Source organism: Octopus sinensis, linkage group LG1 (assembly GCF_006345805.1).
Source record: "Octopus sinensis linkage group LG1, ASM634580v1, whole genome shotgun sequence".
Taxonomy (NCBI): Eukaryota; Metazoa; Mollusca; class Cephalopoda; order Octopoda; family Octopodidae; genus Octopus; species Octopus sinensis.
This window is the reverse complement of record NC_042997.1, coordinates 74,301,073-74,317,694: the sequence shown is the minus strand read 5'-3', so window position 1 is coordinate 74,317,694 and position 16,622 is coordinate 74,301,073. Positions and strand designations below refer to the sequence as shown.

Sequence of the window (16,622 nt, the reverse complement as noted above, 5' to 3'; positions counted from 1 at the left end):
CAGCATAGAGGAGCTCCCAGGGGCAATCCATCTTGAATCCCTCTGTTATTGCCTGGAGCACTATGATGAATAGAAGGGGACTGAGGGCTGAGCCTTGGTGGACGCCAACTTCTACCCGGAATTCTTCACTGTACTCATTGCCAATCCTAACCTTACTAACAGCCTCTCGTTAAAGGGCCTGTACAGCCCTTATTAACCATTCATCCATTTCCAATAATAATAATAATAATAATAATAAATGGCAAAATATCACAAGCAAGTAAATCTGAATATGACCCAGAATTAAATAATAACTGCAGGAAACTCAGAGCGAGTTAAGAATAAGGATTGTCACCACAAGTTATGTTCTACAGTTAATGTTTCAGTGATATGACAAGAAGTTCATATATTAAAATCTAGTACACTTACATTATCTGTGAAAATATTAGGATGAAATGGTTCATAATTTATATGCAGCAATATAAACTTCACAGTGTGTATGTTAATATAAGAATATGTGTGTATTGCAACACTGTTATCATTCTGTGTATATGAATATAAAAATGTGTGTATGACAACATTGTTATCTATCTATATATATAAAACTGATAATCTGTGTGTCTGTCTGTCTGTGTGAATCCCTAAAACTTGAGAACTACACAACCAATTTCATTCAAATTTTACACATGCCTTATTTAGGGTCCATGTAGTGTCATGGGCAAAAAAAATGTTTAACTTCTTGCCTAGGGCGAGCCCACAGCAATATCATATCTTCTCCACTATTTCAGTATTACATTTTAAAAGTGAAACAAAAACGTCTCTCTATTGTAATGTCAGATACTTTCACTTTAATCCTGAAACTATTAAAGTGAAGCTATTATATCAGAGGGATGAACCATTAACAGTAGACATCCATTTTGCTAGAAGAAGATCCACTATGGTCTTATATGCTACACCACTGGTTTTCAATTCATATTAATCAAATTAATATTCAATTTCTCACCCTTATTATTTTAAATTTAAATTTACATGTATGTATGTGTATATATATATATATATATATATATATATTATATATATATATATATATATACATACATATAGATGTATATATATTTATAGATGTATAGATGTATATATATGGATGTAGATATATATATATATATACACTAGCAGTATAACCCGCCCTTGCCCGGGATTAAGTTACAATTATTAAGCTAATCAAGTTCTTTATTTCAAACCAAACTAAGTAATATAGACGTCAAATTTGGGCAAAATCCGTTGAAATTAGTTATATTATACTAGAACTATGACCCAGCAACGACAGGTCATAGTGCTAGTGCATGCATATACAGCTGCGTGCATGTGCACATACATGCGAGTACTGTCCAAATCTCTGACTAATCACATACAGCTAACTGGCATTCAATTGGCATATCAAATTTCAGGCATTTTGATTGGGTTTTGGATAGAAAATTCACAAAAAAGTCACTTCTATTGATTTTTTAATGGCTTTGCGGTGTGACTGGGGAAATGTAAAGATGAGCACACGCTTGGATGGCTTTGAATGACCATAAAAAGTGCGAGCCCTCTAACTGAAAACTTGTGGATTTGTATTAAGGACACACATGTAGACATTTTGCTGTTTATATATATAGAGATGTATATATATTGATGGATATGTATACATGTATATGTATAGCTGTATATGTATACATGTATATGTATACATGTATGTCTAGATGTATATTTTTATATAGATGTACATGTAATATGTACATATATATATACACATATATACATGCATACATATATACACCCATACACACATACACACACACACACATACATAGGTGCAAGTGTGGCTGTGTGGTAACAAACTTGGTTCCAAAACACATGGTCCTCAGTTCAGTCCCACTGTGTGGTAACTTGGCCTGTGTCTTCTTCTATAGCCTCAGACCAACCAAAGCCTTGTCAGTGGATTTTGTAGACAGAAAAAGAAAGAAATCAATTGTATGTATATGTATGTATATAAGTAAGTCTATGTGTGTGTCTCTGTGTTTATCCCTCATCACTGCTTCACAACTGGTGTTTGTATATTTACATCCCCATAACTTACTGGTTTCACAAGAAGAAACTGATAGAATAAGTACCAGGCTTATCAAAATATAAAAAAGCACTACGCAATGTCATATTTTTGTTTGCCCACTCAGTTGTATCTATCAATTTATCTGTGTGTGGGTGTATGTGTATACATATATATATAATATATATGAGTCGATTTTCCTTACTCCAGTTTTTACTTGATTTTTACATATTTAATAATTTGCAATATTTTTTGATTCTCTCTCACACACTGTCTTGCAACGCGAAACACCTCCAGTCTTTGGTCCTGACGGCGCAGAACATTGGCAATTTTTTTCTTATCTGTTTCCCCTCTGGCTAAATAAACCTGTCTCCTAGCTTCTCTTTTGGCAGTCTGATACAATTCCCTGCTACCCCCATTTTTCAAGTCCTTCCAAGCCTGTCTCTTTTCTCTAATAGCCCTGTCTACAACATTGTTCCACCACCACGTTATTCTAGGTTGAGAGGGGACTTTGCACCAGCCACAGATCTGGTCAGTGGCTCTCAGCAGGTTGTCCCTTAGAAACGTCCAGTTGTCTTCTACCCCCTGTGATGCTCTATCCCCTTCTACTTCGTCAAAGGCTTCAAGTAATATGTCCCTAAATCTCTGTCCATTTGCAGGATCTTTAAGCTTCCAGATCCTTCTTCTCCATGTTGGTCGTCTTCTGGTTGTCCTCCTAGTCCTGATCCTAAAGTCACTAACTACCAGTCTATGTTGTGGGGTACATTCTTCGCCTGGGAAGGTTTTGGCATTTATAAGCAGCCATCTCTCCCTTTGCCTGGCAAGGATGTAGTCAATTTGGCTGGTATGTTGGCCCGATCGGTAGGTGACTAGGTGGCTGGTAGGTTTCCTGAAGTTAGTGTTGCAAATCATAAGATTATTTGCATCGCAGAACTCCAGCAGCCTGGTTCCCTTCTCGTTGCGGGAACCATAGCCATAGCCTCCATGTACGCCATGGAAGCCCCCAGCATGTTGTACAACGTGACCATTGAAGTCACCAGCCACGATGTGGTAAGAGAGAAATGTGTTCGCATGGAAGATGGTTCACTTGCGCTAAATGAGGATGCAAAGAGAGAGGTTTGGAGACGCGACTATGAAAGGTTGCTGAATAAAGAAAATGAATGGGATAAAGAGAGTCTGCCGAATGTTGACCCAACAGAGGGACCAGCTATCCGAGTTGATAGTTCCTTGGTAGTTAAGGCAATTATAAGCATGAAGACAGGGAAAGCCCCAGGCCCATCAGGAATCACTGCAGAGATGCTCAAAATGTCTGGTAATGTCGGCTATAGCCTAGTCACCCGTATAGTTAATCAGGTGATACACAAAGGAGTCATACCCAATGACTGGTGTAGCAGCATAATAGTCAACTGCTACAAAGGTAAAGGTGACGCCCTAGATACAAATAATTACAGAGGTATCAAGCTGTTGGATCAGGTGATGAAGGTTATGGAGAGGGTCATAGCCCAACTAATTAGAGAGAGAGTTAGTTTAGATGAGATGCAGTTTGGGTTCGTGCAAGAGAAAAGTACCACTGATGCTATATTCCTGGTAAGGCAGCTGCAGGAGAAATACCTAGCCAAAGATAAACCCTGTACCTGGCTTTTGTTGACATGGAGAAAGTCTTTGACAGGGTCCCCCGATCCCTTATCTGGTGGTCAATGAGGAAACTAGGGATAGATGAATGGTTAGTGAGAGCTTTGAGAGCCATGTACAGAGACGCTGCTAGTAAGGTGAGGGTTGGCAACGAGTACAGTGAAGAATTCTGGGTAGAGGTAGGGGTCCACCAAGGCTCAGAACTGGAGGAGAAGTTTCAGGTGTGGAAACAAGGATTAGAATCAAAGGGCCTTAGAGTCGATCTAGCTAAAACTAAAGTCGTAATCAGTAGGAAGGTAGACAAATCACAAACGCCTTCAAGTAGATGGCCCTGCTCGATCTGTAGAAAAGGTGTAGGTAGAAACTCTATAAGATGCACCAAGTGTAAGCTATGGACACATAAGAGGTGCAGCAATGTCAAAGGAAGGCTAACTAGGAAGATGGTTTTTGTATGTGGCAGATACTCAGGAACAATAAACACTGAAAATGCTCTGAGACCAACTTCCGTCACTTTCCAGGGAGAAAAACTAGAAATAGTTGATAGCTTCTGTTACCTAGGTGACCAAGTCAGCAGCAGGGGCGGGTGTGCTGAAAGTGTAACTGCTAGAGTAAGAATAGCTTGGACAAAGTTCAGAGAGCTCTTACCTCTGCTGGTGACAAAAGGCCTCTCGCACAGAGTAAAAGGCAGACTACATGATGCGTGTGTACGAACAGCCATGCAACATGGCAGTGAAACATGGGCCGTGACTGCTGAGGATATGCGTAAGCTCGCAAGAAATGAAGCCAGTATGCTCCAATGGATGTGTAATGTCAGTACTCATACTCGACAGAGTGTAAGTACCTTGAGAGAAAAGCTGGACCTAAGAAGCATCAGTTGTGGTGTGCAAGAGAGACGTTTGCGCTGGTATGGGCATGTGGCGAGAATGGATGAAGATAGTTGTGTGTAAAAGTGCCACACCCTAGCGGTTGAGGGAACCTGTGGAAGAGGCAGACCCAGGTAAACCTGGGACGAGGTGGTGAAGCACGACCTTCGAACTTTAGGTCTCACTGAGGAAATGACTAGAGACCGAGACCTCTGGAAGTATGCTGTGCGTGAGAAGACCTGGCAGGACAAGTGAGACCATAACCTGTGTCCTTCTGCATGGGATGGAGCCAGCCTACGTATGCATACCTTCCCTTCTTGGGACACAAAACTCTACATGTGAAGACCTGTTGAGGCAAGTGAGGAAATCGATCAATGGAAATTGCAGCTGAGTTACCAGTGCTCGTGGCATGTAAGAGAACCATCTGTTCGTGACCGTTGCCAGTGCCGCTCCGACCGGCCTCGTGCCGGTGGCACATAAAAAGCACCATCCGTTCGTGTCCGTTGCCAGCCCCGCCTGGGCCCCATGCCGGTGGCACGTAAAAGCACCATCCGTTCGTGTCCGTTGCTAGCCTCGCCTGGCCCCTGTGCTGGTGGCACTTAAAAGCACCATCTGTTCGTGGCCGTTTGCCAGCTCCGACTGGCACCTGTGCGGGTGGCACGTAAAAAGCACCCACTACACTCACGGAGTGGTTGGCATTAGGAAGGGCATCCAGCCGTAGAAACACTGCCAGATCAGACTGGGCCTGATGCAGCCTTCTGGCTTCACAGACCCCAGTAGAACCGTCCAACCCATGCTAGCATGGAAAGCGGATGCTAAATGATGATGATGATGACATATATATATATATATATATCTATATCATCATCATCATCATCATCGTTTAGCGTCCACTTTCCATGCTAGCATGGGTTGGACGGGTCAACTGGGGTCTGTGAAGCTGGAAGGCTTCGTCAGGGCCAGTCAGATCTGGCAGTGTTTCTACGGCTGGATGCCCTTCCTAACGCCAACCACTCCGCGAGTGTAGTGGGTGTTTTTTACGTGCCACCTGCACAGGTGCCAGACAGAGCTGGCGAACGGCCACGAACGGATGGTGCTTTTACGTGTCACCGGCACGGGGCCAGGCGATGCTGGCAACGGACACGAACGGATGGTGCTTTTACGTGCCACCGAAACGGGGCCAGACAGAGCTGTCAACCGGCCACGAACGGACGGTGCTTTTACGCACACACACATATACTTACACACATGCACACACACACATACATACACATACACACACACATACTTACATACTCCTATACGCACACACATACACACTCACTCACACATACATACACACACACACATACTCACACACACACTCGCCTGCACCCGCACACACATGCACGACACACACCCATACACTCACATACACACGCACCAACATATACACGCACACACACACATACACACACCTACACCCCCACACACATACATATGCACCTACATACACACATGCACGCATACATATGCACACACACGCATACATACATACATTACATACGTACACACACACACTTACATACCCTCACCCATACATACATACATACATACACGCACGCACACAAACATACACAGACACACACCCATATATACATACACACATACACCTATACACACATGCCTACACACCTACATACACACACATGCATACACACACACATATACGCACATACACACACATACGCACATACATATATACTTACACACATGCACACACACACACACACGCACACACCTACACGCATGTACGCATACACACACACACACGCACGTACACATACATACATACACACACACACCTCCACACACACATACATACACAGATACACATACACACACCCATACTTACATACACTCATACGGACACATATACACACAGACATACACACTCACACATGCATACACACACACACACTTACTCACACACTCGCATGCACGCGCACACACATGTACATACACACACTTCCACACATACACACATACATACATACACACTCACACACATACATACACATACGGACATACACCTATACACACACATACTTACATACATTCAATCGGACACACATCCACACTCACACATCCACACACACACACACATACTTACACACACACTCGCATGCGCACGCACATACATGCATGTGTGTGCTCACGCATGCATACATACATGCATGCACCACGCCCGTGGGTTCTGACTAGATCTCGGGTTCGTATCTGGGGCCAGCGTGTTCTTGGGTTTCTCTTACGCCTGCCACCGCGGGAGCATTTTTCCATCTTTCCGTCAGTTGCAGTTTGTTTCCTTGCATGCATATATATAGACACACATATAATACCCCTACCTTTTGTACACACAGGCACACACATACATACACTCACTCCCATGCACTCACACACACACATTTGCATATATATATATACAATACACTTACACACACTTACACACGTACAAACACACACAAATTCACATGCACACCGGCACATACACACACCCAACATATACCTCCACGCGCACGCACACATACACATACGTACACACATATAAACACATACATATGCACACCTAAACATGCACACAAGTATACATACACGCACATATAAGCACACACACACACCTACATATATCCTCTGTTAAGCAAATTTACTTGCCATACATACAACAAACGCACACGGACACACATGGGACGTATATACGCACACATTCCCTTTATTTCTCCTTTTACTACTGACCTGCGACTGCTTTCGCCCTACGTACACACACTTACACACAGACGCACGCACTAATAAACACACATTTTTTATCTCACACACCGTTACGGCCACTGCTCGCCACTAGCCGTCGCCTTCACACACATACACACACACACACGTACATACTCACATACACACCCTCTTCGTCCCACTCATTGTGTTTTTACCTACCTTCTTTTTCCGCTCTCCTGTCTTTGAAAACTTGTCCCTTCTCGTCTACGACTTCCGGCCTTTCAGTATGTTTACCTCGTGAAGACCAGTCGCGTTTTTTTTTCCCTCCGTCCTCCCACCTCGGGATCTTTCTTTCTCTTATGTTTCCGACGAAGAGCTCCGCTTTTTCCTGAGCACCTAATAATAATACTTTAATTGTTCCACCTCTTTGTGTTGTTGTCTTTTCTGTTTTCTCGTTTGGATTAACCTTATATATATATAATATATATATATATAACACCCTAATGGTGGCCTTAACTCCCAAAATTTAGCCATTTCTTTTATGATCCAAAACTAGGTAAAAAGTACTGAATGGATCTTTATGAAATTTGGAAATTATATTCTATGCATAAGGGCCATAACCCCCATGACAATTCATATATTTTTGCTGTTGATGAAATTTTAACCATAGATATTAGACGCAAATGAAGTAATATTTATAAAATTTCATCTTCTTACAAGTTAGAAAGACCCTTCCATGGGGACTTAACACCCACAATTTTGTCACTTTATCTAAGCAAAAACTAATACAGTTGTACTCTTAGAAGCTGTAGGGCTACCCAAGCATAAAAGATGAGCATCATTTGTAATTCAATGATACAACAGTGTAACAGTTTCCTTTGACATACACTTACATTGTGATTTCTGCAATGTGGTGCATAAATTGTCAAGTAAATGAGAGGCATCTTTGCCTCCACTGATTCAGTTTCAAAGTGTTGAGTAAAGTTATTTGATTGCAGACCTCCTTTCAGTCTTTTTATTATCACTGGGTCACACATAGTCCCCAGATGGTAACATTGATAAGTGACTGGTTATTCAAAGACATTTATAGATTGTAAATTTATTCTGTCCAGTTACATATCAGTATAGTGGTCATTTGCAAACTCCAACTTTCAGTTCTTCTTAGCCCTCACGTCACACAGTTATTAATGTTTATTTCAGTTGGGTCATGCCCTTCCAATTGCTATAGATTCATAGTGCAACTTATGGCTGTGCCTGTCACCTGGATGGTGAGGAATCTTACATTGGGAGTGGTAAGGACTAGGGTAGGGTAACTGACTGCTTATTGTGATCATTCATCTTTTGGTTTCCTATAGCTTTGCTCTCTTTTACAAACCCAGTGAACATATATTTCCTATTTCAAAGAAATTCAAACAATAGATATAAGACCCAAGTTAAAAAGATTCTCAACACTTTTCAAAAGCGTTGCTTGATTGTTTAATATACTTTACCACCGCAAATTTATAATTACGAGTAGCAGTAGCCATAAATTACTTTGATGACAGAATCTCTTTCAATTGAATAAATCAGATGATGCTCAGTGATTTCTTAATTAGAGTATAATTAAGTCTCTTACTCTGATGCATAATGTACATAGATCTTGAGATTCAGGTATCTAATAATTTATCTTATTGGTTGCAAGTGAGGCTAATGCTGCTACTGTTGTTCTGTTCATGAGGAGATTTTTTTATATTTCTCTTGACTGAATAGGTAGAGGATAATCTTCTTATGACAGTATGGTAGTAGCTTTCTAAGGTGTTGCGAATGTGTCTAAGGAATTTCAGGATAATTATACATGTACTGACAGATTCAGTTTCCAGCAACAATAAACTATTCCCCTACATGTCCAGGTCATCTTTCATTTTCTGTATTTTGTTTTCTTTATTTTATTTGTAGTGTTTCTTTGCAGAGAGATAGTAAAAACAATTTTGCTATCCTTTCGTTTGACTGTTATAACGCCCACTCTGGTATAGCAGTATTGTTAGTTAGAGAAGTAAGACCATGACTATCTGTGATTGTCTACTTCTGTACTCTCTCCTCATACTGACACTGACTTACAGTATTTATAATGACCAGCACATACCATTCGTCATGTGGGAGGGGTGTACCATTATTACTATTATCCCCATAACATCTAAGGGAGTGTAATTTTATTTATTTTAATTTTTACCCTCCTCCCTTTTTGAGTTTTTTTTTCATACAGTTACACATTTAATATTTTTTCATTTGTCACCCACTTCCAGGAACTCCATACATTTTCTTTTTCTTATGCTTTATAGTGGCATTGATACTTGAAAAGTATCATATAACCATTCCATTGGTTCTTCTACTCTCTTGGATTTGCTCTCTTCAAATTTTTTTTTTAGTTGGTTGATGTCTCTTGTATACTCCTTTTCTTCCTTTCACCAAGTATAACATTTTTCCCAGCATTTGGTAATCACATCATCTTCCCAACTTTGTTTTCCATTCTTATATGCCCTAACAAATACTTTTTCACCAATTCTGAAATATCTTGCTGTATTTTCCATTGCAATTTTTCTTTTCTTGCCAGGCAGCAATTTGTCAAAGACTTATTTTATTTTCCTTGCAACCATCAGCTTTGCTGGTGTATTTGGATTTGATGTCACATGGTATACTCTTAAGGATTGTTGTAGAGCTACCTCATCCATGAATTCCTTATTCAACTTTCTAAGGGCCCTCTTAAAAATATTGATAAAGTGTTCTGCTTGTCCGTTAGAGCTGGGATGGTATGGCATCATGGTTACATGTTCCACAGCAAACATTTCACAAAACTTTTTAAACTCAAAAGACACAAATTGCATTCCATTATCAGACACTATTATGTCTGGGATGCCAAATCTCACAAACAGCTCATGTAGAAAGTTTGTTGTAGTTGAGGAGGTTGGCTTTTTACACTTAGAAATTTCTGGCCTTTTAGAGAAACTATCTACTACTACTAAGTAGTACGAACCGTTTAAAGGACCAGCGAAATCGAAGTGTAGTCTCGACCAAGGTTCACTTTTTATCATCTGTAATTTTGCCACTAGAGCACATCCTCTACAACCTTTCACTAAATTTTCCATTTCTCAATCCATTTTTAGCCAGTACATTTAGTTACTATCTGTGACCATCTACTTCCGTACTTTCTCCTCATGCTGAGTCTGAAATGCCCAAGGAAATGTCATAACCTTAAGAATATAATGGAATTTAACTTTTGCTTTTCATAGCATACATATACTAGTTTTAATAATTTACTTTATCAATCAGGGTACTGCAATCAAAATTGGAGAGAAAGAAGTGCCATATAATCAGTCTTTCCAGTTGATCCTGCACACAAAATTGGCAAATCCTCATTATCAACCAGAGATACAAGCAGAAACAACGCTGATTAACTTCTCTGTCACACGTGATGGTCTTGAAGAACAGTTACTAGCTGCTGTAGTAAGTAAAGAACGACCTGACTTGGAGCAACTGAAATCCAACCTTACTCGCCAACAGAATGAATTTAAAATCACTCTGAAGGTAAAATCTCTGAAGTATTACTGTTTTAAGCTTTTGAATGCATATTGTTATCACAATGAGTTAATGAAGCAGCAATTATGTGGTTTCTCAGCCTAATAGCTGCTAAATATCCCTCAAATCACACCCTAACAACTAATTATCCAATGATCTTTTCATACAAAAGTAAAGAAAGCTAACTGGTTAATGTAGTCTTAGATATCTCTAAAAAAGGATAAGTTAATCATGGTCAATAATAGCTCTGCTAGATGAGGGTTGATTTAGGGTTAAACAGCAACAACATTGTAATGATAGTTTATGAAATTGTTTGAATTGTAAATATTTTCATAAAGTATCGAATCATCATCATCATCATCATTTAGCGTCCGTTTTCCATGCTAGCATGGGTTGGACGGTTCAACTAGAGTCTATGAAGCCAGAAGGCTGCATCAGGCCCAGTCTGATCTGGCAGTGTTTCTACGGCTGGATGCCCTTCCTAACGCCAACCACTCCGCGAGTGTAGTGGGTGCTTTTTATATGCCACCCGCACAGGCGCCAGATGGTGCTGGCAAACGGCCACGAACGGATGGTGCTTTTACGTGCCACCAGCACGGGGGGCCAGGCGAGGCTGGCAATGGACACGAACGGATGGTGCTTTTACGTGCCACCGGCATGGAGGCCAGTCGGGGCGGCGCTGGCAATGGCCACGAACGGATGGTGATTTTTACGTGCCACCGGCACGGGGGCCAGTCGAGGCTGGCAACAGCCACGAAAGGATGGTGCTTTTATGTGCCACCAGCACGGGGGCCAGATGAGGCTGGCAACGGACACGAACGGATGGTGCTTTTACGTGCCACCGGCATGGAGGCCAGTCGGGGCGGCGCTGGCAATGGCCACGAACGGATGGTGATTTTTACGTGCCACCAGCACGGGGGCCAGGCGAGGCTGGCAACGGACACGAACGGATGGTGCTTTTACGTGCCACCGGCACGGAGGCAGGTCGGGGCGGCGCTGGCAACGGCCACAATCGGATGGTTCGCTTACTTGTCACCGGCACTGGTATCACAGCCGCAATTTCCATTGATGTTGATTGACTTCGATTTTGGTTCTGCTTTCTGATATCTGATTTGATTTTGATTTTGATTTTTTGATTTTTTGATTTTTTGATTTGATTTTCACTTGCCTCAACGGGTCTTCACAAGTGGAGTTTTGTGTCCCAAGAAGGAAAGGTATGTATAAGTCGACTGGCTACATACCAGGTAGAGGCTACGGGTTATGGCCTCACTAGTCTTGCCGGGTCTTCTCACGCACAGCATACTTCCATAGGTCTCAGTCTCTAGTCATTTCCTTGGTGAGACATATTTTAGATGAAATTAATTCATATTAGTGATATAAATGAAGTTAATATTATCACCATTCACTTAAAGTAATGGGTTTATTCACTTAAAAGATTTAATATTTAAGTATAATAATTGATTTAAGTTTTAGAATTCAGTTTAGAACAATAAGTACCACAAACAGTTGCTGAAACATTCTTGTAAAAAAAGAAAAGATGAAGAAAAAGTATGTTTATCATGCAAAAAAAATGTTAGAGCTAATTAATATATCAAATAAAGGTGTGTGCAGTTCTTTAATTTTCCAGTATCTATTTAGAATTTTATTGTATTTACATATCAATATTTTATATTTTTTAACTATAGGCACAGGAGTGGCTGTGTGGTAAGTAGCTTGCTTACCAACCACATGGTTCAGTCCCACTGCGTGGCACCTTGGGCAAGTGTCTTCTACTATAGCCTCAGGCTAACCAAAGCCTTGTGAGTGGATTTGGTAGACGGAAACTGAAAGAAGCCCGCCATATATATGTGTATATATATATATATATATATATATAATTGCAGTGTGGAAGGTGTTTGTAAGCCATTTAAGAGACACACAAAAGCCGTTCGATTCACTTCAACATTTAAGTTTAATTTGTCAAAATATTTTCATCGATTTAAGACCGCGACCTGTTCACTGACAAAAATCCGTGCAGCATGGATTTTTGTCGGTGAACAGGTCGCGGTCTTAAAGCGACGAAAATATTTTGACAAATTAAACTTAAATGTTGAAGTGAATCGAACGGCTTTTGTGTGTCTCTTAAATGGCTTACAAACACCTTCCACACTGCAATTGTTTTTGTTTCAGCACACGATCTCAGATCAAATCACTTGCTATGCAGGTACATCTCCGTAATATATATATATATATATATATATATTATATGTGTGTGTGTGTGTGTGTGTGTATGTTTGTGTGTCTGTATTTGTCCCCCCAGCATCGCTTGACAACCGATACTGGTGTGTTTACGTCCCCGTAACTTAGCAGTTCAGTAAAAGAGACCGATAGATTTGCTCGACTAAAGGTGGTGCTCCAGCATGGCCACAGTCAAATGACTGAGAGTAACACATGATTTCATCCTGCTCAGCATATTTTTTGTTTGGGATATACTATTCAATTAGTTTAAACTAATAAAGCCTAAGAATCATTATTTTTTTAAAACTATCAAAACACTTTCATTAAAACATACATCCTTACTCAAATACACAAATATACTGGTACCAAGCTGTAATGGCTTTGCCTTTCCTCTGGATAACATCAGTGGTGTGGAGAAGGGAAGCTGGTATGCATGGGTGACTGCTGGTCTTCCATAAACAATCTTGCTTGAACTTGTGCCTTAGAGAATAACTTTCTAGGTGCAATTCCATGGTCATTCATGACTGAAGGGGGTCTTTACCCTTTACATAAATATCAAGGGCATGCTGTCTGGACAGCAAAGTGAACAGTGTCTACCCAGACTAAAACTATACATGTTATCAAATATAAAAAAGATTCTAATTCCTTATAAAAATGCTAATTTAATGCAGAAAATTCAGGATTTAATTCACTAAATAACTAATATTTTGATGTTAGATATACACAATTTCCTTGTAGCTTTTTACACAATGTATCAACAAGTCTCATGATTGAAGCTCTAGTTTTATCACTGTCTTTACAGAATAAGAATGGGAATATGTGTGATTGAGCTCATGAGACATAATTTATTTCATGTGTCAGCAAAATATAGTATTAATGAATATATATAATAATAATAATAATTGTGTACAGTGCTCAGGTGCACTACAACTCATCTAAAGTGTATATATAATCAGGTGTAGTTTCGGCGGATTTCGGAAAGCATGAGGGCCTTAAAGGATGCAGTGTCATGGCAGTCAACAACTGACGCAGGCAGTTTATTCTATGCTTCAGCAACTCTGAGCATGAAAAAATGTTTCCGAAAGTCATGGGAGCTGTGTTGTTTTCTGACTTTGTAGGCATGTCCACGTGTGTTAAACACATGGAGATCAAAAAGGTGTTCAGTGTTGTTGTTGGTGAGGTGGTTGATAACTTTGTGGGTGTTTACCAAGTCCGTCGCCAGACACCGGAGCTTCAGTGAATACATGCCCAGGGAAACAAGGTGCTCAGAATATGGTAGGTGTCTGATGGAGGGTATGCGTTTGGTTGCACGTCTCTGGACAGATTCCAGGAGGTCAATTTTCTGAGCAAGATAGGGGTTCCAAACTGATGATGCGAATTCGAAGTGTGGTCGTACCATAGCTGTATACAGTTTTAAATAGATGGCTGGAGAGCGGCTAACAAAAGTCTTGCTGAGTGATGCCAAGACACCCTCGCTCTTCTTGACAATTTTAGAGATATGCTTTGTCCAACGCAAATCACTACTGACAGTGATGCCTAGGTCACGCTCGCAAGAGGATTTCTTGATATCAGTGTTGTGGAGGGAGTATGTGGACGCAGGGTTTTTTCTCCCAAAATGCATGGTGGTACACTTGTCCACAGCCAGTTTCAGTTGCCAGTCTGTGATCCATTGCTGCATTGTGTCTAGGTCTGGTTGCAGGAAAGAGTTGTAGACATCAGGATCTGTCCTCTTGATTTCAAGGTACATCTTGATGTCGTCTGCATATTTCAATACTGTGGCATTCTTTAAATTGGCATTTATGTCATTAATGTATGCCACAAACAAAAGGGGACCAAGGACAGATCCCTGTGGTACACCCGATGACATCTCATATGGTGTAGAATGCTGTCCTAGAACTGTGACTACCTCCTTATCCTCATTATTTTATTACTTTCCCCCACCCCAGCTCTATACCCAAGTTTTCGCCAGTCACTGCAGTCCCCACTCCCTACTTGCACTTTCTTGGCAATACCTGACTATGTATATTATGACCTTCATACCTTGAGGGTATGCCCTAGCAATTGCCACCATTTATTTCTCTCTTCCTTACTCTACCATCAAATCTATGTTCTGATCCTTGTTACTTGTGAGTATATCCTGACACTTCACAACCATCTCTCTCCTGCTCTCTCTTGCACTTTTGCTGTTTCCTAATCTCTCTCTTTGTCTTTCACTTGCCCTTCCCTCTGGCTGGGTAGCTATGTATCTCCTCTACAGCAGCACACCTGTTTCTGCTTTCATTCTTTCATTTTCACTCTTCTTCTCTTGCTTTTCCTCTGGCTATCTAAGTAACCCAGTATCTCCTTTACATCAGCATACCTGTTTCTTTCTTACTATTTCTCTCTCTCTTCCTCTCTCTCTCTCTCTCTCACTCTTTTCCTCTCCCTCTCTTTCTCTTCTTTCTCTCTTTCTGGCTAGGTAACCATGTACTACTTTATAGCAAGACACCTGTTTCTGCCCCTCTCTCTCTGTCACACTCTAACTTTTCATCATCTGACACAAGATCTTCTCCTCCAATACCCCTACTCCTGATAGAGCTGTATCCTTCTGGCCAACAGATAAGAAATGACTGTCAACTTTCATGTACATGATACAGCAGTTTCCTTCTGGCCAATATCATCATGGGCGCATATAAACTTCTGCTCTATGATCTCTAGTATTTCAGTCTATAAATGAAGCAAACATCACACTCACTTTGGCTTATGTGTAGTACAAGGTAACTAAATAAAAGTTACAGGAAAATTAAAAACATATGTGCTATAATTTACTGAACTTAAGTTTTACAACAAATGAAAATACAAATAGCTTTTCTTAGATGAATAGCATGGTAGCTCGAAGATATAAATATAACACAAATAAAAACAATATAATAATGCTACTAAAGTGCACACACAAATTTAAAGGAATATGTAGTAACACTCTATCTCATTGAGTAGCATACTTCTTTACACACAGAATAATGAAGGAAACAACTAAAGATAAAACATGAAAAATAAACCATGGATAATTTTCCATTTTTAGTTTTCCCAGAACTTTCATTTAGTTATATCCCTTAGACTGATTGTTTTTTGAGTGGGGACTGCACTTTGTGCAACAGTTTGGAAAAGGACCCATAGCTCCTTTAGTGGGCCACCTAGAGACTCAGGACTACTTCCACTGTCTTCCTCAGAAGATTTTACAGAAGAATTAACATATGTAGATGGTCTAGCTTTTCTATAAATTGATAGACAGACACACACACAGATGTTGATCTTTATTACAAGAGGAAGTCAAAAATTATCTGCATTTTTACCATAAAATATCTTTATTATTGTCACTCTACCTATAATGTGCAACTATAAGCACATGCATGCTTATAGTTGGTACTAATGTGGTCATGTGATTGAAGTTTGAGCCTGAGCATGCCATTTTTCTTTCTGGCTTAAACACATTGTTTTTTTCCTATGAGTGTATCTATATATGAAGGGAAGTAAAAAAATTATCCACACTTTCGCCATAACATATCTTT

The 16,622-nt window shown here is 40.3% G+C and overlaps 1 protein-coding gene across 2 annotated transcripts in view; it reads left to right on the top strand.

The window, feature by feature from the left end:
• Window positions 1-16,622, top strand: part of LOC115213643 (dynein beta chain, ciliary-like) — an 884,597-nt gene that overhangs the window by 776,811 nt on the left and 91,164 nt on the right. For both annotated transcript variants that reach the window (XM_036501971.1, XM_036501966.1), the window contains one exon: window positions 10,612-10,866. In XM_036501971.1, coding sequence (XP_036357864.1) covers window positions 10,612-10,866 — 255 coding nt within the window. The remainder of the gene's footprint in view (window positions 1-10,611; window positions 10,867-16,622) is intronic.